This window comes from Eleutherodactylus coqui, chromosome 6 (genome assembly GCF_035609145.1).
Source record: "Eleutherodactylus coqui strain aEleCoq1 chromosome 6, aEleCoq1.hap1, whole genome shotgun sequence".
In the NCBI taxonomy this organism is placed as follows: Eukaryota; Metazoa; Chordata; class Amphibia; order Anura; family Eleutherodactylidae; genus Eleutherodactylus; species Eleutherodactylus coqui.
The window spans coordinates 55,972,378-55,999,269 of NC_089842.1; the positions used below are offsets into that span (position 1 = coordinate 55,972,378).

The 26,892-nt window shown below is 43.6% G+C and overlaps 1 protein-coding gene across 1 annotated transcript; it reads left to right on the plus strand.

Annotated features, from left to right (window-relative positions):
• LOC136631319 (tumor necrosis factor receptor superfamily member 5-like) lies at nucleotides 1-25,238 on the plus strand. The gene is made up of 8 exons (XM_066605579.1): nucleotides 1-124; nucleotides 5,124-5,193; nucleotides 10,405-10,533; nucleotides 12,305-12,451; nucleotides 15,984-16,074; nucleotides 21,170-21,324; nucleotides 24,390-24,503; nucleotides 24,981-25,238. The coding sequence occupies exons 1-8, from the start codon at nucleotides 44-46 to the stop codon at nucleotides 25,073-25,075; spliced, it is 882 nt and encodes a 293-aa protein (XP_066461676.1). The 5' UTR covers nucleotides 1-43; the 3' UTR covers nucleotides 25,076-25,238.
• The last annotated feature ends 1,654 nt before the right edge of the window (nucleotides 25,239-26,892 follow it).

Here is a 26,892-nt window from a genome sequence, read left to right on the forward strand (position 1 = left end):
GAGGAAAAAAAATGGATGTGCGTTGCCCGGAGCGGAGCCCGTGATGGGTGCGCGGGCCTCGGGCACACAGCCGGGGGCCACGACATGTGACATGCGCGTCTGGTTCTTGTTGGCATTGTACCTGGTGAGTGGTGACGTGGGGGGTGCGGCGGGGGGTGGAGTCGGTTGTGTATTCGGGCTGCGGGCGTTAACTGCCCCGCTCTGGGGATAGCAGTGTTGTCTGATGACTATTGTGACCGCAGCCCGCGGGACAGATGAGGAAGTGTTATAGAGGATGGTGACGGCTGCCCGCGGGATAGATGAAGTGTTATGGAGACCTCAGTATGGTGACGGCTGCCGGCAGTTTCAGTTTCGCTTTCTGGTTTATTTCTATTCTCACTAATCTACCAGAAAACTAAGAAAATACAGAAAGTTGTGCAGTTCAGGGGAAGTTCTTAAAGGAAACGTCCCACGCATGTAAACAGTCCCAGCGCCAGACGGCTGCGGCACAGCTGCTCCAAAACATAATGCGCATGAAGAAAACATACCTGAAGAAATAGGGTTTAACCCCTTCATGACACGGCGTATTTTGGGCTTCAGGGCGCAACGATTTTTAGCATTTTTCAAAAGCCATAAGTTTTTTATTTTTCCATCGACGCGGCCGTATGGGGGCTTGCTTTTTGCGTGGCAAACTGTAGTTTTTATCGGTGATGCTTTTGGGTACATAGACTATATTGTAAAACGCATCAATTCTGCCATAGATCTTTATTTTTTTTTACAGCGTTAATCATGCAGCCTTAATGACACAATACATTTTTTTTCTGTGGGTCGGTACGATTACAGCGATACCCCAAATTTTTTTTTTTTTTTTTTAGGTTTTTCCACTTTTCCGCAATAAAAAAATGTTTTTTTGGAAATCATTTTTTTTCTAAATCGCTGCATTCAAAGTCCTATGACAGTTTTTTTTTTTTCCGTGCACGGAGCTCTGTGGGGGCTTATTGTTTGCGAGACGAGCTGTAGTTTTTATTAGTATCATTTTGGGTTACATACGGCTTTTTTGATTACTTATTGTGTTTATTGGGAGGCAAAATGAAAAAATAAGCATTTTGCCTGACTTTTGTAGGCTTGCTTTTTTAAAAATTTTTTTTTTTTTAAGCTTTTTGCCAGACAGAATAAAAGTGTGTTCAATGTATTGTACGTGTCGTTACGGATACGACAATACCATATATGATGGATTTTAATTTGGAAAAAAAAAATATGCTAATATGCGAATTTTAACTTTTTTTGTTTTACACTATTTATGTTCCTGTGGGACTTGCACCATAGCACTTATGATCACTATGATAAAGCATTGCAGGACTTCTGTCCTGCAATGCCTTATCGCTTGTATTAGCAATAGCAGCCACTGGCAACGTCCTATCCTCAGGACGTAACTACTGTGAGGACGCAAAGATCCAATCACAGAATTTCAAATGAAATTGAAGCTTGGACTGCACCATTGTGGCACCTTGACAGTCTTTCTTTCCAGCCATTCTGATGTAGGTTTGCTGGTGCACTTGGGATCGTTGCCTTGCTGCATCACCCAGTTTCAGAAAGGTTTAGCTTTTGGGTAGATAGCCTCAGTATTGGTGTATCTTGTCTCCACCAGAAGAATCGGTGGAGACAAAATGCACACCTACAAACCAACACCCACAACTTCATTGGCTGGGCAGAAGAATGGGTGATTGTTATCTCCCCGGCTGCGACATCCCATCTGCTGGACGTATTCCAGCCCAAACATAGTTCCAGAACTATGTTTTGGGCTCGCCATAAAAACGCCCGGCGCTATATTGGCCGGGCGTTTTTACGTCTGGCAAATACACTCATGTGATCTGATGCATTGCAATCCAATGCATCAGATCACAGCACGTATCGGGCGGCCGATATGCGCTCGTGGGAAAGAAGCCCGAGTCTGATGTCTTCTTTGGTTCGTTATGTTCTGCTAAACCCAAGACTTGATATAACAAGTGGGCAACCTCTATAAAAAAGAAGCTTCCTACACCAACATAGGAGGGGAGCAGTGAGCTTATGGAAACCTCTGCCAGAGCAAGTTGTCATCGTTAATTCACTAAGATCTTAAAAGGGGTCTAGAATGTGTGTTTTGAGTTGAATAATATTGCAAGCTATCATCACTATATCATCGGAGGTGAGATGCTAATTTTGGGATTAATTCTGACTGCCATCTTTAGAGTCAGGAAGGAATTTTTTTCCCCAAAGGTGATGAAAACTGGCTTCTGTCTCATGTTTTTGCCTTCCTCTGGATCCACACTGCAGAATGATACGCTGAAGTTGGGCTTGTGTCTTTTTCTGAGCCTAAGACCTCATTTACACTGACAGAGGATCGCTCAAAAGATAGTTTGAGTGACAATTTTGAGGGATCGTCTTTGCATGGTCTATAATAGCTTAGTACCGTATATACCGGCGTATAAGACAACTTTTGAACCCCGAAAAATCTGCTCTGAAGTCGGGGGTCGTCTTATACGCCGGTAATACAAAAAAAAGAAAGTGTAAAAAAAATTTAAAAAAAAAAATCATTCCTCACCTCCCCCGGCGTTCTGCGGCGCTGCTGCAGGCTGTCGCTCCCTCCTGGTCCCCGGCAGAGCATTGCTTTCTGGACGCAGGGCTTGAAATCCCTGCCTCCAAAAAGCTAATACTGTGATTGGCTAACACACGCTGTCAGCCAATCACAGCCATTCAATGACATCATTGAATGACTGTGATTGGCTGAAGGCACGTGTGTTTTAGCCAATCACAGCCATTCAATGATGTTATTGAATGGCTGTGATTGGTTGACGGCCCTGCGTCCAGAAAGCAATGCTCTGCCGGGGACCAGGAGGGAGCGACAGCCTGCAGCAGTGCCGCAGAACGCCGGGGAAGGTGAGTAATGATTTTTTTTTTTTTTTGCTCCACTGTATTCCCGGCGTATAAGGTGACAGTTGGGGGGTCGTCTTATACGCCCCGTCGCCTTATACGCCGGAATATACGGTAGCTACTTAAGAGCTATGCAGGCGGAGCGGGACACCGCTGCTATCATTCGGCAAACAATACAGCTGTACTGCATAAAAAAACAGCTGTATTGTTCTTCGTGATTACAGCTCGTGTCCCGCTGTGAAACTACCAGCGGGACATGGGCTGTAAGAATCTTATCAGCGCTGCCGACTGTGATAACAACCTGCACCGCTGATAAGAGGTCATTGCTTAATTGTTGAACGCGTCATGCACAAGAACTGCACGATGTCCGTGCATTAAGACGCAATGGTTATCGCTCAAAGGACGACTTTGAGTGAGAATCGTTGGGTCTAAATGGGCCATTACAACCTAGGTTGCTAATATTTTTTAATATGTGCAGTGTATCCTGTGGATACGGGGAATGATCCAGAATATTATAAATCGGCATAATATAGGCTGTTCTCCAAATCCATCCATTAGAGTACACTGGAATCTTAATCCACACCTATTTCATACTTGTTTTATAATGAATTTGGAAGAAGGCATAAGAATGTGGACGCTTGTATTACCTGCCAGGACATGTATCTCAGCGTGCCTGATGCCTCTGCATGTTCTAGGTATTTCTTGCCAATCCTCGCTTAAGTTGCAATTTGTTGGGTTTGCATTTTGCTCTTTTCCTTTCTCAGGATTTCTGCTCTCCCCTTGCATCAGTCTTCTGCTATTATTTTACTATGACCCTGTTTTCTCCAGTCCCAAAATCTGGAAAATTGATTGATGTATGAATGCACGAGAGGAGCCCTAGCAGACAGAGTCCAGCATACGTATAGCGCCTACCATCCTCCATGGAATAACAATGCCTAGCTGCAGCAGGATCTATGAAGACCAGTGTTGCACCCCTTGACTTTACAGCCTTTTCAAGCTCCTTGTTTGACATGATTGTATAACCCAGGAATGATGAATCTAAATTAAAATGCCAAAAGTCATGGGATAGCAGTATGTAAATTGATTATGAAGTGGCGTTACCTGAGGTGATGGCTTGGGTAGGTCCATACCTGTATAAGATGTGAGGTTGAACACTGGCCAGCGTGCTCACGGCAAGGCGATGTCAATTGTCAGAATAGTGGGTGCCAGACACACGGCACAATACATTTCCAAACTTGTACAGGCATTATTATACTACCTTTCTACTACTGAGGGAATGTATGGCTATCTGCAATTTTCCCTAACATACAGTTGTAGGCTAAATTTTAAAAAGTAGGTTGTCCGGGCAGGCAACACTTTTAGAGGGGTATTCCAACCATAGACATTTATGGCAAAAGCACTGTAGATGGGTGAAGCACCTAGGGGTGGTATCTGCACCTAACAGACATTTATGGAATATCCCGTGAATGTGCCATCAGTGTCTACGAAAGGATAACTCTTGAAACATATTCTTCTGTCTCCCCGAAAATAAGACGTTGTCTTATATTCATTATTGCCCCAAAAGAGGAACCAGGTCTTATTTTCGTGGGAGTGTCTTATTTTACTTACCTAGCAGGCTCGGTCCAGGTCCCTCTTGCTGCTCTCCTGGATCCTCCCCTCCCCTCCCCTCCTTCCCGACACGGTTCCCACAGACCTCAGCTGACCACACAGGATCACTTCCTGGTTGTGTGGCTCAGCCAATTCATAAATCCCGCATCCTCGAAGCGATGGCTGTGATTGTTTCTTTGAGCGCCGCTCAGCCAATCACAGCCATTGCTTCATGGAGGTGGGATTTATGAATCCTGTAACCAAGAAGTGATCTTATGTGGCCAGCCAAGGACTATGGGAACCACGTTGGGGCCCTGGACCGAGCCTGCTAGTTAACATATTCTATTTTGGGGGAAACAGGGTATATATACACTGTGGTGCAATGGGATCCAAAGGCTGAAGTCCGAATGAGGTACACAGCAGCCTGAACCTGCCCTTTATGTTGACGGAGCGACTTGCCGGAGGGAAAGGGAATAGTGTTACAACAATTACTGCAGGTACCTACAAATCAGACCACACGTTGACGGTGCTGTCAAACAACTGGCGTGTCTTCTTTTCAAGATTCTTCTTTTACTTAGCATTACAGCAATAGTTTGTATAATACTTTATCTGATAAGACAGTAATTTACATTTTCTCTATCTCAAAGAATTTGGCACTAGAATGCCCTCCCGGAGAATATAAGAACAATGGCATCTGCTGTCCGATGTGTGATAAAGGTGGGTGAAAGTAGCTGTTCTGCGATTGTTTATTATGATTTGTATCTATATTTTTTTTTATTCTGGCTCCTGCTTTTGGGCGGATATTTGCGGTCAGCGTCCACACCGCGAAGCTGCAGGAAATATCGCCCGTTTCTTCCTATGGAGATCCGCTGCCTCCTACCCATGAGCAGAAATCCATTATGATTTCCGCTCACAAAGGAAAAGTCGCAGCATGCTCCGTTTTCATGCGGACGGCTTCCATTGAAGTCAGTGGAAGTTGTCTGACCCGCGGCCCGTCTGCAATGAACCTTACAGACCGGTCGTGGATTCCGTGCCGCCGCCTAGCGACGGCATGGGGGAAGAGGATTGTAGAAAAAAAATCTGTACTGCGCGTGCACGAAGGCGAGCTGCGGGTCTATCCACAGTACAAAAACGATGTCTGAATGACAGGTATGCGCGGACGCCACTGCTGCCAGAGCCGGATTGCGCAAGCAGAATCTGGCTGTGCCGTGTGCAGGAGGCCTTAATCTTTAGTTTACAGTATGTAGGAGTCAGTGACCCCTGCAGTGACAGGCGAAGGGGGACATTGGACCCCTGTTCTGAAGATCACCATCAATTAGCAGGTTATCCCCTGGCCTATACTGTGACATCGTATCATAGTGACATAGTAACATGTCTTTTTTTAGCCTAAAATATTATGTCTATCGAGCTCAGCCTATTTTTCTGCAGTGTTGATCCAGAGGAAGACAAAAACCCAAATATGCTAGTAGCCAATTTTCCTCATTTCAGGGAAAACAATATTCCTTCCTGACTCCAAGTCTGGCAATCAGAATAATCCCTGGATCAACAACCCTTCTGAAGTAATTAGTGATTATAACATGTAATATTGTAACACTCAAGAAAGGCGTCCAGGCCGATCTTGAACTCTTAATGAGTTTGCTATCACCACGTCCTCAGGCAAACAGTTCCATAGTCTCACTGCTCTTACAGTAAAGAACCCCTTTCTATGTCGGTGTAGAAACCTTCTTTCCTCTAGAAGTACAGGGTGCCCCCTTGTTACAGTCACAGTCCTGGGTATAAAGAGATGATGGTGGAGATCTCTGTATTGTCGCTGATATATTTATACATAGTTATCAGGTCCCCCCTCAGCTGTCTTTTTTTCTAAACTAAATAACTCAAGTTTTGATAACCTCTCTGGGTATTGTAGTCCACCTATTCCAAGATATGCTCTTCTTGAGTACCGTTCTCCAGTCGTTTCCCATTTAGTGTGTAATGGTGACATGTATTTTCTCTGTCCATGTGCATAACCTTACATTTTTCAGCATTGAACCACTTTTCTGCCCAAACCCCTAATTTATCCAGATCCATTTGCCACCACTTACTTTCCGCTTTTGTGATAATTACTTTACATAGTTTTGCAAATATTAATATTTTACTATGCAATCCTTCTACTGTGTCATTAATAAATATATTACAAAGAATAGGGCCCAATACTGCCCCCTGTGGTACCCCACTAGTAATGGTGACCCAATCAAAGTATCAACCATTAATAACCACCCTCTGCTTTCACTGAGCCACTTACTTACCTACTTGCACACATTCTCGCCGAGGCCAACTATTCGCATTTTATATACTAACCTTTTATGCAGCACTGTATCCAACCCTTTGGAAAAATTAAGATATACAAGATCCAGTGACTCTTCCCAGTCCAGCCTAGAACTTACCTGATCAGATTGGTTTGACAGGAGTGACACCCATACACGAATGCTGATATGTAGTTATACAGTTATTTTCACTACAGAGTCCTAAAATATGAGAAACAATGGTCTATCTATCACTTTACTTAATTCCCTTAGAACCCGGGGGTATATGCTATATATCCACCAATTTGTATATTTTAATCTTTTTTAAGGTGGCTCTGCACTTCTTCCTTGATTAGACAGGTGACATTTAATTGAGAATTGACTTTTAAGCTTTACATTTCACCTAAAATTTCATTTTCCTGACAGAGTACACCCTCTACAATTTTTCTGACATTATATGTTAAAGGACCAAGACTGTCAGTATTAATCTTTTTAGTAATTATATAATTAAAGGGGTTGTCCCGTGACAGCAAGTGGGGTTATGCACTTCTGTATGGCCACATTAATGCACTTTGCAATATACATCGTGCATTAAATATTGGCCATACGGAAGTTATACACTTACCCCCTCCGGTGCTGGCATCCCCGTCTCCATGACGACGACCAAAGCCGCCTTCTGCCTGGATTAGACGCGCTTGCGCTGGCCTCTCCGGCGTGCTCGCGCCACACAGGTCTTCTGCGCATGCGCAGAAGACCTCTGCGGCGCAAGCGAGCCGGACAGAAGAGGGCAGACTGCGCAAGCGCGTCTAATCCAGGGAGAAGGCGGCTTTGGTTGGCGCCATGGAGACGGGGACGCCAACACCGGAGGGGGTAAGTGTATAACTTCTGTATGGCTCATATTTAATGCACGATGTATATTACAAAGTGCATTAATATGGCCATACAGAAGTGTATAACCCCACTTGCTATCGCGGGACAACCCCTTTAAGGAACAGTTTAGGGTTAGTTTTATTCTCTCTGACAATGAGTCTCCCCATCTTCACCTTTGCTGCTTTTATTTGCTTTTTACCTGATTTATTTTTTTACTTATAGGTTTTTAGTGCTTCTTCGCTTCCTTCTTGTTTTAGTAGTTTAAATGCTTTCTTTTTGTTGTTTGTTGCCCCCTTTACATCTTTATTGAGCCACACTGTGTTTCTCCTACTCCTACCCCTTTCATTCCTGTAAGGAATGAACTGCTCACATTGAGTATTTTAACCCTTTCCAATCCAGTGTCTGACCTCTAAAGACATTATGATTTAAGGCTGTACAGCTCTGATGTTGGAAGACGTCCGGCGGAGTTCTCTTACTGTATATTGCCAGCCTTCCTGCTGTCGGAGCCTATCCAACGTGTCATCTCATGCAATACTGGCTTTAGCCAGCATATAGTGCCGTTGTATAATGGGAGAGAAAGAGTAAGCCCTCTAGGAAAACCAGGATACAAATTGGATTGGAAAGTGTTAAGATGGTTAAGAACTTAACATTTATTTTCTGTGCTTTTTTTTTTTCTTCTTCTGAAGACATTATTCCAATCTGTAAGTTTAAGGACATCTCTAAGCTATTGGAACTTTGCCTTCTTAAAGTTTAGTAATTTTGTAGCTCCCCGATTAAAACTTCCTATTGAAAAACAAATAGAAATTTATTATATGATGGTCACTATTTCCCAGGTACCCCTCAATTTGCACCACTGTTATTCTGTCAAGTATGTTGGTTAATATTAAAGGGGTTGTCCCGCGAAACAAAGTGGGGTTATACACTTCTGTATGGCCATATTAATGCACTTTGTAATGTACATTGTGCATTAATTATGAGCCATACAGAAGTTATTCACTTACCCGTTCCGTTGCTGGCGTCCCCGTCTCCATGGTGCCGTCTAATTTCAGCGTCTAATCGCCCGATTAGACGCGCTTGCGCAGTCCGGTCTTCTCCGTGTTGAATGGGGCTGCTCGTGCTGGAGAGCTGCTCCTCGTAGCTCCGCCCCGTCACGTGTGTCGATTCCAGCCAATCAGGAGGCTGGAATCGGCAATGGACCGCACAGAAGACCTGCGGTCCACCGAGGGTGAAGATCCCGGCGGCCATCTTCGCAAGGTAAGTAAGAAGTCACCGGAGCGCGGGGATTCGGGTAAGTACTATCCGTTTTTTTTTTTTAACACATGCATCGGGTTTGTCTCGTGCCGAACGAGGGGGGCTATTGAAAAAAAAAAAAAACCGTTTCGGCGCGGGACAACCCCTTTAAGTCCAAAATGGCCAGCCCTTTAGTTGGCTCCTGTACAAGTTGAGAAAGGTAATTTGTTTAATTATTGACAGAAACTTGTTTCCTTTATGAGAACCACAAGTTTCGGCTTCCCTGTGTATATCTGGATAGATAGTCTTCCGTAATAATTATCTCATTGTGATTTACTGCTTCATCGATTTGCCTTAGTAATAGATTTTCAGTGGCTTCTGTTATATTTGATGGCCTATAGAAAACGCCAATGAGAATTCTTTTTATTCATTTTTCCCTCCATGTATCTCTACTCATACAGACTCCACATGTTCGTCTCCCTCACATATATCTTTCCATCGTGTGGGCTTCAAACACGATTTTCATAAAGACAAACCCATCCCCATTTCCAGGTTCTACTATCCCTTCTGAACAAACTATAAGCCTGTAAATTCACCGCCCAATCACAGCTTTCATCCAACCAGGTCTCAGTTATTCACACTACAACAGTTTTCCTCAGTCATTATTACTTCTAGTTCATCAACCTTATTGGTCAGACTTCAAGCATTAGTCACTGTACAGTTTGGAGGTTTTTGAGTTTTGTCTTGTTTTTTTTTTATATTAAGTGTATCCCTACTAACTTTTGTTCCAATTTTAACTGTAATAATCCCACCGCACCACCCCCATTCTCATTACTTGGTGTAAACTGTAATTTGGGCCTGTCCTCACCAATCTCTTTGGTTGCCCTATGGATTGGAGATAACTTGTAATCTTAATCAACACCATTAAAAGGGAACCGGTCATCGATCATGAGCACCTTAAACTAAGTAATGGTGCTCACAGGACAGGTCCTGAGCAGTCCGGAGGTGTGCTTTGCATACCCACGCTGTCACGCATGCAAGTCAGCAGACAGACAGTGCAGCGGACACATCTCTGTGTGCTGTGACGGACACCCATAAAGAACAATGTATGCGTGTGGGCACTGCATAAATAGGGGAATTTGCTGCCCTCTCCGAACGCCAACTTCCACGGTTGGGGATGGGGAACTGGTTAAGTATGCAAAGTGCATCCCAAGACACCTAGGGACCTGTCCTATGAGCACCATAACTTAGTTTATTGCGATCATAGGTGATGACAAGTTCCTTTTAACCCTTTAAGGACCAGGGAGGGTTCTAAAGGACCATTTCATTTTAAGTAATCTCACTGATATGGTGGTTTTTATGTCCTTTATATTTTTTGTGACATTATAGGGCTGTTTTTAATACCTTGTTCAATTGCATCTAATGTTTTTCAAGGACACTCCAAAAATCGTTATACATACTGTACATTCTACATAGACCATCATTGTTATAAATTGTATGATAGTAGTGAAATGTTTTCATTTTGTACGGTTTTGTTTCTTTTTAGGTTCCTTTGTTGGAGCCCATTGTGCTTCAGAGTTGAGCAGCAGTCGTTGTGTAATTTGTAGGGATAACACTTACATGGACCAACCAAATGGTTACACAAGCTGTTTCAGATGTAAAGATTGTGATTTTGGTAAGTGTCGAGCAATGCACTGAACATCGTCTTTCGTTAACTCCTTTCCTCTTTGTGACATGCATTTACATCACACTGCGTTTGCTTCTCATGAGTGTTTATCACATTTGTGGGGGAATCTCAGAGGAGGGTGTAAATCTAGATCAACTAGGCAGTAGCAGTGCAGATTTGCAGGTGATTGCAGCCCAAAGTTTACCAACAACCAAATGAAGTGCGGGGCTGTGGGATGTGGAAGGTGGTGAACAATTGGACTGCTGATGCTGTTCTGTTAAAAAATCACAATTGAGCCAAAGAAGTAACCTGACTTTTTTTTTTTTTATTTATTTTTTTTATTTATAACAACCAGCCTACTCACAAGTTTTGGGGACGCAGCCCCTTCCTCAAAATGGCTGGATAGAACACTGAGCTCATCCTATTGGAGAGGTAGTGATCGGTCGTGTTCTATCCAGCCATCCAGAGGAAGAATCAATAGGCTGGTTGTTCAAGATAAAGGAGTCGGATTAATTCTCTGAGCTAATTATTATTTTTTAATAGAGTTGCTCCAGTAGCCTAAATCGCCTTCTTCCACACTTCCTGGGGGGCCCCACGTTTATTAAACGGAAATGGTTACCAAGCTTTTAATAAGCTTTGCATAAATCAATAATTTTGGCAAATATCAGAAGCTTTGTTATACATCTTAAGAGAGGAATATGCTTATTTCTGCAATTATCAGGCTGCTTTTCTTCCTCCCTCCCAAACTGCTCACTCACTATGAGAAACTGCTAAAATCCATCTTAGTAGACAAGAGGGACTAACCAGCTCAAACCAATCAAATTACATGCTGTCTATAGAAATCTGTGGAGAGGCAGGAGCTAGGTGCTACAGAGTAGGTGCTGCAGCTAATAGTTTTTTACTGTTTCACAGCTACTGGAATCACATCTACACTGCTCAGCAGTGCTGTATAAGTGTCCTTAATGCTGCTGCTGAATTTCTGTATATAATAGATGGCAATAAGGCAGCAGGATCTTCTGTACTATGTATGCAGTATATGGGAGATGATGTAACAGCTGGCTACCAGTTCAGGGAAAACTGAGAATTGGATATAGAGCCTGCACCAGGATGCAACTGCTAAAAATGCCATATACAAGTCATGTAATGGCCAGAAATACTGCTATTCCTCATATACACAACAAACAGCTTGTCACCTGTAAGTGTGGGGGCGCTGTGATTCTTTATAACATTTGTAGAACCGACAGTTCATATACTGTGTTTCCTCAAAAATAAGCCCTAGCTACATTACATAAAAAAAGGAATACATTACCTAGCATGCTCGATCCAGGTTGTTCCCACTGCATTCCAGAGCTCAAGTGCAGTTCCTGCAGTCCTCGACCGCCCACACACAATCGCTGCCTGGTTATGGGATTTATAAATCCAGTCTCCATGAAGTGATGGCTGTGATTGGTTCTCCAAGCGAATCACAACCATCTTTTCGTGGAGGCAGGATTTATGAGTCTTGTAACCAGGAAGTGATCCTGTGTGGGCGGCCGAGTACTGCAGGAACCGCGTCTGGACTCTGGAGAGCAGTGGGAGGGACCTGGACCAAGCCTTCTGGGTAAGTAAAATAAGACGTCCACGAAAAATAAGACCTAGAGCCTCTTTTGGGGCAAAAATGTATATGACAGGGTCTAATTTTTAGAGCAACAGGTAACTGTCTCTTCTGTATAAGTTAGAACTGTAAAATACTTTGAAAGTGTTCAGCTGCAGAAAGCTTATATGTGGTGTTATTCCTCAGGGGCCGGCCTGAAGGTAAAAGAAAGGTGCACAACTACTTCAAATACAGTCTGTGAATGCCAAGTGGGTCATTTGTGTCTGAACCAAGAGTGCGATCTTTGTCGGGAGCACACACAGTGTCACCCCGGCCAATATGTAAAGAAACCTGGTAAGAACATAAGTATTTTTTTTGTCCTTATGTATCCATTCTTATTGTCGTCCTTATGTATAACTGTGATACTCTGCAGACACCTCTCGCTGCAGGGCAGAGAAACACACAAGACCCCATATGGCTATATTGATTGAAACATAGAAAGTTGACAGCAGAAAGACCCCCCCACATGGTCCATCTAGTCCACCCTTACATTATTTCTCTCTTAGGATAGATATATGCGTATCTCAGACAGCCTGAATTCCGTTAATATCTTCCAACCATTTCTGCTGGAAGTTTATTCCAAGCATGTACTACTATTTCAGTAAAATTATATTTTGTAACATCTCTTTTGATCTCATATTGGCTGTGAAGGCTCAGTAACTAGCAGCATGCACTATCACTCCCCATATAGATACACTGATTTACAGTGGTCTGTTTTCCCATCAGCTACCCTTTTAAACTACTGTGTTTCCCCCAAAATAAGATCTATTCTGAAAATGAGCCCTAGCCAGATTTTTCCGGATTTTTGGGGAGGCTTGAAATACATTACCTAGCAGACTCAGGCCAGGTCCCTCCCGAGGTCCGGCACGGTTCCCACAGTCCTCGGCTGCTTGTTCAACATCACTTCCTGGTCACAGAATTCATAAATCCCGCCACCACAACGCGATGACTGTTGATTGGTTCTAGGACCGTTGCTCAGTCTCATTGATGCAGTGTTTGGTGAACCAATGTGATGGCTGTGATTGGTTCATCAAGCATTACATTGATTGGCTGGATCCCGTTACCAAAAAGTTATGTTGTACGAGTGGCTGAGAACTGTGTGAAACGGCCGGACCTCTAAAGAGCAGCCTGCTAGGTAAGTATAATGAGCCCTCCCAAAAATAAGACCTAGTGCCCTTTTTGAGGCAAAAATTAATATAAGACAGGGTCTTATTTTTGAGGAAACGCTGTATTGTATATTTTTCATGAAATCATCTGGTGCCCAAAACACGCTTTGATGTACTGATTTTGCATCAGGGCATAACTTTGTTTTTCTTCACCCCTGTGGGTTTTAACTTTCATATAGAATGACTGTGAAGGTACGGATTAATGCGGGTGCAAGAATACAGTGTTTGGCTTCCCTTCATTACACATGACTGCACAGCCGGGGCTATAAGCATAAAGTACAGCAATACATCACTGTATAAAGAATCACTTCATGAAAATCTGGTTACTTGTGGAAAGTCCCTGGACCCGTTCCACTTTCATCTAAGTGTATAGCTTTTACTTTCACCTTCTCTTTTAGGCTTACAATCAAATACTCCCCTCTGTTGGATGGAAGGCAGAAAATGATGGGCTGTTTTATACTTTTACATCTTTTTCAACTATTTTGTCGCTATCTGCTACTACTTTATTGTTACTTGTGATCACGAGGGCAGACGTTTTTATGGGCTTCCTGCCAGTAATCCGATTGAAGACTACTTCAGTCAGCTTATTTCCAACCTGAAATGGCTGACATCTGGGAACAATAGCATTTTACTAACGGTAGATTGCATTTTAATTGCATAGTAAATACATATGAGATTAGAGTCCCTAAAAATAAAATACAGCTGTTGTTCCTATATTTTTCTGTACACTGTATGATCATCAAGAAGTGACCTGCACTTCAAATCTGAAAGGAAAAAAACAAAAAAATTCAGCAACCTTTTCATGGACTTGTTTGAAACCGATGGAAAGTGGATTTGGGTGAGGGATATGTACTGAAATCCATGTGAAATCGGACACTTGTGAACATAGTTTTGATACTAAGTGTCAAGACCACAAAGCCATCTTCCTTCTGTTAGGGGGGTCCTAAAGACAGATTGGCCTAGATATATACTTGCACAGCAAAGTCAGTGGTTTGCTATTAGTGAATGGCGGGATTTGTGATGGTCCGATAATTGTCACCACAGCTTCTATCTGAAAAGAGATTTTTTATTTTGGGCTTGGCAACCCCCGTTTAGCTGCCAGCTTGGCTCCTCAGCACCCACGTGTATTTCAGGTTTGGATGCCACCCTCCTGCTGCCAGATGCTCTCCCCTACGTTACTGACCCCTTTCTTCTAGATAATTATCACTTCTAGTAATATTAATATTCAAATTGTAGTATATTTTAACCTACATTATAAAATCTTATTGACTTTTTCTTTCACTTTATGGAACCAAATAAAATAAATATAGCATAAAATATAAAGCGTCTCATGTTCTATTTCTGCTGGAGTGTGAAAACTGGTTTCTCTCTGCGCTGCCAGTAAATGATCTTTACAAATTGTTAATCTCTCAGTTGGAGCGAAAACAGAGGGAAAATTGATAAACAGTGGGGTCATGGACTAAAGGAGGTTCATATTACGGCTTCCAGCTGTGTAATATGACCTGTGTAATAAGTGGCTTCACTATACAGCAGGACAGAGCTGATTGACCTTTGCTTGCTGGCATACTGCTCCTGCAGATAGTGAGGACTGGGAAGGGTTTGGTGCCAGCACATCTGTCAATTACAGGCACTGCTGGTGGAAGATCCAGAAACCAACCAGGCAAAGAGAGGAGGAGATGGAAGTTTCTGGGGTGATCTCTTATCATGGGGGCATTTTTACAAATACAATGTATATAAGAAAATGAGACGAGCATCAGGGGACATTTTATAGGTAATCTTGGGGGGGAGATTAACCCTCTTTATCCTGCACTGCCTCCTGATTCCAGTCTCTGGGTTATCATTTTGTAATTGGTTGTATTTCTCCCCCACCTAAGGTTTGCTTCATCTGACTGTAACGTGGCCACATCTTAGTGTCCGTATTACTTTCACAAGACCTGAACTGGGTTTATCCTAGAACCCTCTTGTGATCTAAGTACTTCAGTAGAAATGCGGGAGCTCAGGGTGTGGTGGCCGTGTTACATCCATCTGAAGCGAGCCAAAGGGCAAATTTAGATGACTAAAGCCCCATTTAGACGGGACGATGCCCGACAGTTGTCCCCACACATACACACTCACAGTGGGGAGGCAGGAGCAGATTTCAGTTCTCGCTCTCCCCCGCCCCTCTCCATTCACTTAATATAGCGGCCGTTCAATACTTGACGGCTGCTATTTAGACTACACTGCCATAGTTAAACCCATTGCTTATCGTTTATGCTGCATGAGCGATGAGTTTAACTATGACAGTGCAGTGTAAATAGCAGCCATTCAGTATTGAACGGCCACTATGTTAACTGAATGGCGAGGGGCAGGGGAGAGTGAGAACAGAAATCTCCTCCTGTCTCCCTGCTGTGAGCCAGCGATACAAGCTCCCATACAACAACACAGGAGTGTGTATGTGCGAGGATTAGTGTCGGGCATCGTTTGCCCGACATTCGTCCCGTCTAAATGGGGCTTTAGTATCTGTATTACAGCCACAGTTTCCAGTCTTACCACGGATCTCATATTTCAGACTTACAGCATCATCCTTTTTCTTAGATATCCTTAGAAAGATTTTCAGTACAAAATAGAGATCCCAAGCTGAGATACTTAATGATGCAAAGTTTCCTTTGTTTCCCCAACAGGAACTGGGCGAACGGACACCGTGTGTGAGAATTGTCCACCAGGTCATTTCAGCAATGAAACAAACTCGAGTGCTTGTTTTCCGTGGACCAGGTATGTTGTTTCCTATCATCCAGAATGGCAAAAAAAGCTAACCATTAAAAGAACACTAACCACAGAAAATTTGCCAAAAAATATTTTAATTAAAAAAATATATATATACACATACTGATATCCTCGCTATTACTTCCTGAATCTCTTCTCAACTTGCTGTATTGTCTCACATAACCATCAAAACTGAAAAATCAATTTAAAAAAATCTGTTTCCTAGAAAATCTTGTCCCCTCCTGTATTGACCTGTATCTGGCTGTAAGACAACTGGTTGCAGCAGGAGCCTCTCCCCTCTGCAGTGGGACAAAGATTGTTAAGCCACGCCCCTCTGTCAATCACCAGCAGATTAACCCTGTGTTAACTGCAGAATTTCTTCCACACACTCACACTGCAGGATTTACTACATGTTCATGTAACACACTGTGTGTGTGGTGGAAGGAGAGGAATTCTCTTCTGCTCTTTTATTCTTTATTTCGAAGTTTAGTGTTTCCTTTAAAATGCAGACTGCTTCATAATGTGTAGAAATCAGCAATGTGCGCTGTGTTTCAAATATGTACTCCTGTATTCCACTATTCTTCTTTTTTTTTTTTTAAAGGCAAGCTGTCACATCCCCACAGTGCTATAAACTAGTTATGCTACACTGGACGTGACAGGAGTGATGTATTTCTTTTACACTTACCCATGATCCAGCTGCCTCTCCCGCAGAAGATCACGTCACCACTGCAGATCCGACTCGCTCTTTATAAGGGCTTATTCACAGGAGCGTATATCGGCCACCGTTTTTACGGCCAGCCAATATACGCTTCCATCTGAGCTGTCTTCCCCCTTCCCTCCCCCTCTCTGGCTCTCTGCCTCTCTCCTCCCCTCCGGCTGTTTGCAATGGGAGGGGGCAGGACGGGCTATGGACAAGGGGAGGGAGCGGGAGCTTAGCTCCGCCACCTCCCATTGCAAACAGCCGGAGGGGAGTAGAGAGCCGGGGAGGGAAGGAGGAAGACAGCTTAGATAGTAGTGTATATCATTCGGCCGTGAAAACGGTGGCTGATATACGCTCCTGTGAATAAGCCCTAATGCTGTGCGTGCGCTCTGCCATAGATTTGTATAGGAGAGTGTGTGTATAGCTCTGTGAAAATAGTCTGATTTGCAGTGCCAGCACAAGCTTTAGAGCGGAACACTACAGGATCATGGGAAAGGGCGAGTATAAAAAATACCTCACCTGGCTCCCTGTCACATTCCCTAACAGCACCATACCTTAGTTTATGGCACTGTGGGAACAGGACAGGTTCCCTTTCAAAGGGGGAGAGGGGGGGTCCGGGTGCTTTTAAAACATTCTCAAACATGGATCCAAATCTGTGGGACCAATAAAAGTAGCAGCCCTTGCCCATTCTCACTGCCCATCCGGTGGTCCAGAGCTGCAGCTCCACAGTTCTCCTGGTCTTTGTTTTGAAACACAACTACCACCTGATCACTGCAGGTAATCAGATGCCGCAGTGGTGCCATTCTCCTGGCATCAAGGCTCCAAGTATCTGAGATGTGATGCTAGGAGAACGGCACTGCGCCACTGCGGCCTCTGGTTAGCTGTAGCAAATAGGTGGTAGTTCCAAAGCAAAGACCGGGAGAACTGCGGAGCTGCAGCTCTGGATTGCTGGGGCTGAGGACGGGGTAAGTAGCTCTACTGTTGTTGGTCTCATACATTTGGATCAATGTTAAAAGCATTATATAGCATCTTGACACCCCTTGTTTGGCTTTATATCACACCATTAAATAGTAAATGATTTATTGTCTTTCTTTCAATTTTGCTAATATTTTTCAGAATTTTTCTTACTTCTGTGGTTGCCTATCACCTTGTTGACTTTGTGCTTCGAAAAGAGGTTTTCTGACTACATGTAGGCAGATATTCATTCCAACTGCAGACTACTATTATTGTCTAGTTGGAAGTAGCAGGACCCTTTCAGATATGTGGATTCTTACAATTTTTGGTCATTGCATTTTAAGGGATATCTACAGAAGATCACAGTAGTACTCCCATCTAGATAATCACTGACTATATGCCCAATTAGGGATTATTGACATCATGGACGGGGTTCTCCAGTCTGGACTTCCCTGTAATATCCAAAGCAGAGAGCCATTGTCAAGTAGCTGTTTCCACTTGGGCTGCCTTTCACCCTGATGACCACCATGTAACGCCACAATTACACTGCAGGAGAAATGCCCAGCCAGCTGAATAATCTTCCTCCAAAATCAGCTGATGGCAGAGTTCTTGGGATCAACTGATCACCGCAGTTGCTCTCAGATTAAAGTTGATCTCTGTTTAGACAGTCATATATCATGAATAACAAGTGTTGTTCAGCTCATCACTCTTGATCAGGTTAACGCTTCCCTATCCAGGAAAATGCAGTGAACAAGTAATTCTGCATCTGTCATGGGAAACAGTCTGACGTTACAGATAATTGGAAGATCCAGCACTTGTCCTTAGGTAAAACCTTACAGCCCAGAAACAAGAGGTCTCCACTTCTCTTTCTCTGCTGTATTTTTAATCTAATGGAATAAAGTTTTACCATTTTACTCAGTGAAGTCAGCCCTGTTACTGATTCCTTCAGAAGAGTTGAGGATCCGGGGATTATTCTGATCGCCAGATTGGAGTGAAGAAGGAATTTTTTTCCCTGAAATAAGGAAAATTGGCTTCTGCCTTTATGGGATTTTTTGCCTTCCTCAGGATTAATATTGCAGAATAATAGACAGAACTGGATGGACGTGTGTCTGTTTTCAGCCTTAGTCCGACTTCACAAGGGCAAGAAAATCATGCAAGATTTGTGCATTGCATGACGCATGAATATGAACCCCATTCTTTTGAATAAAGTCATACACATGAGCTTTTTTTAAAAAATTTTCCTGCATCGCGGCGCCGGAAAAAAAAAAAAGCACAGCACGTTCTACCTTTTGCTGTGCTCTCGCATTGCATTTCCCACTGTTCTCAATGGGGCCAGTGGCAGCATCGAGCCATGTGCTAGGTGAATGAAGTGCGATGCACTTGCATTAAAACAATGGGAGAAACATGACCTTCTAGGATCGCTACTTCCCGTGGCAAAAATCGCATGTTGGCGAGCACTATACTGATATCGCACTACCCCCTTGTGAAGTTAGCCTCATGCACTATCAATGTGCATGTTACTATGAAGATGAGAGCTGAATCTTTTAACATTCTTTCTGGGTTTAAAAAACCCTTTAAAATGGCCCTTAGTCTGCATCGCACGGGCTACAAAATCTCGCTACAAAACATCGCTACAATGTGTAGCCCGTGGTTTCCAATGGGTTCTTTCACATGAGCGATGTTTTGTAGCGAGATTTTGTAGCCCGTGTGGATACAGCCTTAAACAGATGTAACAATGCTTAACCTGACTGTGATGACTATCTGTAACAAGCTACCTTCTCTTATACCATTGAATTATAAGGCCCCCTGCACACGAGCGGAAATTCCGCGGCGAGATATCCCGCGGAATTTCCGCTGCTGGAAGCCTGCATACGATTGCGTTAACAAACACAATCCTATGCAGACGGCCGCACGAAATATCGCGCGGCAAACAAATCGCAGCATGCTCTATTTCGGTGCGGGGCTCGCACCCACCGCCGGCTCCGGTCTGCGCATGCGCCGGCAAGCCGGCACAACCAACAGCCGGAGTCGGCGGACGCGGGTGAGTACGCGCTGGTCCCTGCAGGTGCTCGGGTCGGGTCCGGCAGTGAGAATTCTCGCCGCCGGATCCGACCCGCCCGTCTGCAGGCGGCCTAAGGCTGGGTTCACACAGGACTGAAATCTTGTGGAATCACCGCACAGAAATACAGCAAGATTTCCGCGGGAGAACTGCAGCTTCTCACCGCGGGGTTTGGAGTGGCTTCGCTGCCTGCAATCCACTGGCAGCGGAGGGGGGTTGCCGTGGAAACTGGAAAAGAATTGACATGCCGCTTCTTTGAATTCGCGCGGCATGTCAATTTCAGCACAGCTTGGCCGCAACGGATCAACTGCAGCATGTGGACGAGATTTTTGCAAATATCGTCCACTTTGCTGGCTAATCATGGGATTAAAGCAGCAGGCGAAATTTCTGTGCAGACAGTCTGCATGGAAATTCCGCAGCAATTACATCCCGTGTGACCCCAGCCTTAGATTGAGTCAAATTAAACTTTGCTACATCTGTATATTTAAAAAAAACTGTTCAAAGTTGCCAGTAATCCATCAGATTCCAACTTTCTCTGTTCTAGAGCAGCTTTGAAGGAAAGTAGGGTGGTTTATTCCTAAGCACGTTTTTGATGAAAGTTTAGATATCAGGCCCGTACCGCTAACACACATCAGCTTTGCCTTCCGGATAGCATTTGACAAACCTCCGTTAGATATTATATAGAAGGTACTACCCTTATGACATTACCTGTTCTCTCTGCTTATCGCAAGACCCTGTAATCCATAGCTAGATCAGGCTAGGATGTATGAGCGCCAGAATTTTGGCACACTTTTACACGGTACGACTGTCCGGTGCATAAGCATCCAACAGTCATCCCAGTCATGATTACTTCTGTGGTTATATACAGAAAGGATCATCGCTCAGTGAACACAGGTGGAGCAGGGCGGGGATATTTCCGACCCGCTCGCCTCTATTCGCAGTAAACAAGCAGCCGTTCATAGATGACCGACTGACTGTTTACACAGGCAGATTGTCGTTTGGTTTTTTTCTTTTCATGCCTGCGCAATTCAATTATTATTCACTGTTCAGATCATGCTGGAATTTATACAGAACACTTATTGTTCAGGTTCCTGCATTCCAGCTAGGATCTGAACGATAATCGCTAAGTGTAAAAGGCCCCTTATACATCATCTTGTTCGTATTGGGTTACTTTCTCATTACCTTTTGGCTTTCTTCTCTCTTCCCATATGAGAACTTTCCTAACTGTGTACTCTGGGGTTCCCCCATATGTGCTGCTGGGCCGCTGTCCTTCTTTCTTCTAGTCTTATTATTTGCATGTTTTGGTATCCGGCTTTAAGCCATATATGTTGTAGATATGTAAGCCTAGTACACTGTGATGCAAACATGTACATCTTGTCTGTTTCCTGTAGGTGTTCTGAATTGGGTTTTGTTGATTTTAAAGAAGGAAACTCCACCACTGATGCCTTATGTAAAGAGAAAAGGGGCCATTTATGGATTTTCTTGGCATTATTATCTACTGGAATGGTTGTAATAATTGTACTTTGCAATACTTTTTACAAGCTGGGTAAGTAAAAAAAAAAAAAAGATCTCAATTTCAATCACACATTAGGGCCAGGCTCACACTAGTATGATTTGGCATGGGGGTCCAGACATATTTTTTAGAGCAAGCTGGGGGTCTTAAAATGTAATAAAAAATAAAAAAATAACCAAAATGTTTATTGCCATAGATTCCATCTTCTCTGTGGGAAGTGAAATCTGTGGCAGTTATGTTCATAAACTAATTTGGGCAGATTGAATGCCTTCACATGATGTATACATGCAGCAGAATTTGTTGAGGGAAATCTGCAGTATTTGCAGTACACGTCGCTTGGATGAGATTTTAAAAATGTCATCCACATACATTGAAAAAAAATCCACACACAATTTGGTGTATTTCAAGCACCCTGTGGATTGTAAATCTGATGCATTTCATCTTGGATTTTGACAGTGGATTTCATCCTCCTTAAATGCAAAGATTGTGACCCACAACAAAACACGCACCATTATGCTGTGCATTTGGCCCCTGGAGATTTGCTGCTGATTATTTTTTTTTTTCCTGTATGCCAATGATCGCACTCATGAGAGAGCCCACCGCCCACCGGACAGGAAATTCCCGAATCTCCTTAAAGGTGGGAGCACCCGTCATCTCCTCAGCTACGGTTTCCTGTCCATGGGACAGTTTGGCTGCGGTAGCTACTGTTTGGCTATCTCGGCTGTTTTTAGGATTCCTCCAGATATTTAAAGTGTTGCTGCTACTGGACTGGAGTTTTTTTTTTTCAGGAGCCGGAGTCTGTATATTTCTCCCGATTGCACAGCCCTGTTAGGAATAGAATAGTGGAGTTGGAAGGGACCTCCAGGGTCATCAGGTCCAGCCCCCTGCTCAGTGCAGGATTCACTAAATGATCTCGGACTGCTTCTTTTAATAAGTGAATGTACAATATGAAATGATTAGGGCGTTCTAAGTCAAGGGAGTCACCAGATCTGGTATAAAACTTTTTTTTTTTTACTTTGGAATGGAAACAGATCTGGAAACTTTTGTTTTTAGAATGAGGTTGTTAACTGACTATCCTGGGTCTGGCTTCTTAAATACCTGGCTATCAGCTGTAAGAGAAATGTATTGTTACTTGGAGCCCCGTGGTCACTATGAGTCCACCAGAATGGAAACTGCTCTTTGCTCTGACTCACCCAGGCGGGGGGGGGGGGGGGGGGCTTTTATTAGACAATGGTCCCCATTTGAGTTGGTCCCCAGTCTATTAACTCAATTGGGGAGTAGCTACAAAGATTATCCAATGATTTGAACTGTCATTGTGTAATACTTCATTTCACCTGTGGTGGCGCTACAGGAAAGCTATGCGCTTGATTTCTTGGTTTCTCCACAATTTATAGCTGATCTCTGGGGGTCCCAGCAGCAGGTTATCCTGTAATCTGCTTATTGTCAGGGGACCCTTCAAACAAAAAATATTAAAAACACTTATCTTTTAATTATTCTTAATGTCACAGATCTGATCCCTTGTAACTGCACATGTGATGACTGTGTGGTCTGGCATCATCTTAATATTTTCACATTTTGTGACTGTGCTGCCTGTCCTTTTATACCTGCTCAGCAAGACTGACTAGCTGGATGCATCCTGTCACATTGTGTGCATGGACCCGTTTCTCCCGACAATCTTAAAGGGTTTAACGTTGCACTGTAAGACAAGAAATTACCCGTGGGCAGATGTGATTCAGTTTCTAAAGCACAGCAGACCTTCTTTTTTTCTAATCTTGGACAAACCTTTATTGAAAGGGGCTGTCTAATTATAAATTACTGATGGCCGTTCAGCAGGATTGGTCATCAATGGTAGATCCACTGCCCGGGATCATCACTGATCAGCTGTTTGCCGGGTCGATGCACTGAGCTGATTTCTGCAGAAAGCAGACAGCTCTGTTCCTACTACAGTGGTCAGGCTTGGTATTGCAGGCAAAGTTGCCATTCAAATAAATGTGTGTAGTACCAAGTCTGCAATGGGAAAGGAGCTGCCATGACAGCAACAGCTCAGCAAACAGATGATCTGTGTGGGTCCTGACTGGCGGACCCACACAGATCTGCTACTGATGGCCTATTCTAAGAATCAAGAGTTTACAAATGTACAACCCCTTTAAGGCTACACCGAAACTTTGGCCTTGTCAAGCTTCCTTCCTTAGGTTAGTTAATGTGTGCACTGTGACCCATTGCTCAGCCTGACAGCTTCAAGAGATCCAAACCTGCTGGATATTTTACAGTTGTGGCTCACAAGTTGTTGCTACTTGGCAACGTGACCACTAACATTACATGCAAGGAAGGCAGCGCAACGTGTGTCACAATGATGGTTACCATGTAGCCCTAGCTTAATGGAATTTTAAAATTGATAGCATCTCCATAGGCTAGACCATTAATATTCGATTGATGGTGGTCTGACTCTTAGGGCCCACCAACTAATCATCTCCTAACACCCTGGTGAATTCTAGCTCCCCTTCATTGTCCAAGTATAGGCCGGCAATTCTAAACTTGCAGATTTCCACTTTAAGCCATTTTCACATAGTTCAGACTTGGATTTGTATGTGTGTGCATTCTTTTAGAGTATGTGGACACTTTGCGGAAAATGATATGGTGCGAAAAACCACACCAAAATCCACATTAAGGGCTTAAAGAGATGGCCTGTTTTATTAAGCATTGATATCAATGGTTTCATTTTCTCTGGCGTGATTGTTGTGCAATATTGTGACATTCAAGAAAAAATAGGCCTCGCCCTATCTCTCTCACACAGAGCTTTTATACATGCCAGAAAAGATATGGCAGGACCGGTCTTTCAATTAGTGGTTTTTGTTTTTTTTTAACATTAAAAAAAAGACTTGACAGGTTCATGTGCAAATATCCTCCATAGCGGCAAGCGTATATGCGTGTGCGCCTGTCTGAAGAAGCTCCAAAAATGTCATTGGTGTGGATTGTGGTGCAGACTCACAGCTGGTTTCACCCCTTCAAAAGTGTGAAATTTGCTGCAGGTTCACATCGAAAAAGCCCCATCAAAATCCACACAAATGGCACGGATTTTGATGCATGTCTTGTTGCAGATTTTCTACAAGTGAAGTGTCCTAAGGCCGCATTACCACGGGGCGCAAATCCTGCGGAAATCTCAGAATGTCCACAGCAGGACCACACGGAAATTCAGCAAGATTTCCACAGCGGTAAGTCAGCTTCAAAACCTGCGCTGTTCGGCTTGTCCGCCTGTATTCCACTGTGGCCATCTCTCCCCATTGAGGAGGAGAGAGCCCGCAGCAGTAATTTAAAGGGAACCTGTCACGTCCCCACAGCAACATAAACTAAGTTATGATTCTGACGGGAAGCCAGGTGATGTTTTTTTTTGTATACTCCCCAGCTCCCACAATCCAGCATATTATATGGCTGCCCAATGTACCCATTACATTACTCCTGCATGGTGGGCTCCGGCAGCCGGGTGTCACCCCTCACCCACGGCAGTTGGCTCACTGCTGGGGATGATGCAATACTTTACTGTATTTCAGTAGGTTTAGAGCACATTTATATGTAACACATTCCTTTTATTTACCAATGTTTACGGGTATGACTGGTCCAGTAGACTTCTTTATCTGTATGTTCTGTCTAGAATCTACATTACAAATCTACGTTCTCTGTTTTTCATTTAGACAATATTCAAAAGCAGCAGGAATATCCTTTGTCAGAGGAAGAACAAGGAATAACAGAAGCCGGCAGTGAAGATAGAGACGTGGAGAGAACGTGATCTGTTGTTTGCATCAAGATTTTATGTTTAAACATTTCTTAAGAAAACAAATTGACTTTTTTTTAAAGTTTTTCTTTTCTAACTTAAAGTGGCCGTACACCTTAGCCCCATATACACGCAACGACTGTCGTTTGAAAGAACGACTTTTATACTTTGGAAGTGGAAAGAAAGAAAAATTCCTGCGCTCAGGGTAACCTCAGGAGGGAACACCTTGTCAAAATACCATACGTGGGTATAGTCAAGTGCAATAACTCATGAAATGAGATGGAAAGACCTGTCGGTGATGACTTGAAAAAGTGGAGTTTTATTGAACAGGACAAAAATGCAAAGCGTTTCGGAGCTCTCACGGCTCCTTTCTCAAGCACAATACGAATGAATGTGAACATATTATAATAATATATACAATATATAAAATAATTAGAGATGAGCGAGCATGCTCGGTAAAGTCAGTTACTCGAGCGAGCATCGCTCATCTCGAGTAACTGCCTTCTCGTCCGAGCGTGCTCGGGTGGGAGGAGAGTGAGAGATCTCCCTCCCCCGCTCACCCTCCGAGCACGATGCTTGCTCGCTCGCTCATAATAATAATAATATTGTATGTTTACATTCAGTCATATTGTGCTTGAGAAAGGAGCCGTGAGAGCTCCGAAACGCTTTGCACTACTTGTCTTGTTCAATAAAACTCCATTTTTTTCAAGTCATCACCGACAAGTAGAGTTGAGCGAACGTACTCTGCTGACCTTGATGCTCGTTCGAGTATTAGCATTCTCGATGGTGCTTGATACTCAAGCGAGCATCACGCTGTGTTCGATTCCTGCCCTAGTTGTGACCCCTCCCCGCTGTGACGTGTCAGCGTGCGCACGTCAATGGCAGTATGTGGCTGGCTGAGCGAGAGATAGTAAAATGCTCGAATCTCCTATTGTAGTCAATGGGGTTCGTTACTCGAGTAGAGCTCTCGAATTTTACAAAATGCTCGACTCGAATAACGAGGACCTGAGCATTTGGGTGCTCGCTCATCTCTACCGATACTTCTCACCTCATTTCATGAATTATTGCACTTGACCATACCCACGTATAGCCTTTTGACAAGGTGTTATCTCCTAAGGTTACCCTGAGCGCAGGAATTTTTCTTTTTTTCAGCTTCCACTATTATTTGTCCTGGGGGCCCACCTGGCTCCCCAGCTTTTATTCCATGCATGCTCTCACCTAGTGTCCCTGCATAGGGACGGGGTTTCCTCTTTCTACACCACTCTGACTGCTTCAATCATCACCATCTGTGAAGCATTATAGGTTCATCGGGTCACGACATATAGAGGCGCTGTCCAGGCCCCACATGTTGACTTTTCTGCTTTGAAATGCTGAGCGTTTACACATAAAGATAATCATTTGACATTCTCGCTATTTCCCATATTAGCTATGCAAACACTGTATATGTTTGCTCAGGTAGGCATGTGTATATGCGAAAAATCTCTGCAGCCTTTCTCTATTTTAGGGGAAAAAAACAAACATTTAAAGGGGTTTTCTGAGTTTGTGTCCAGTAATTCCCCAGGCATGCCTGCACTAACTTTTCAAAGCGCTAACTGTGTGCTAGACGCTCCCCTTCACCTGTTTCTTGGCGAGTCATGTGACCGGTGATGTAACCTCCTGAAGCGGGCTCAGTGATGTCTCAAAACCGGGCACATGGCTGACACGACAATCCCGTCGGCGTGCGGAGCATAAACGATAGCAACAAGCTCTCCTGGGAGTACAGGAACTAGAAGAAAAAAAATGTTTCCACTTCAGTCGGCTCATCCCGTGTTGCAATATTGTAACATGTTTTG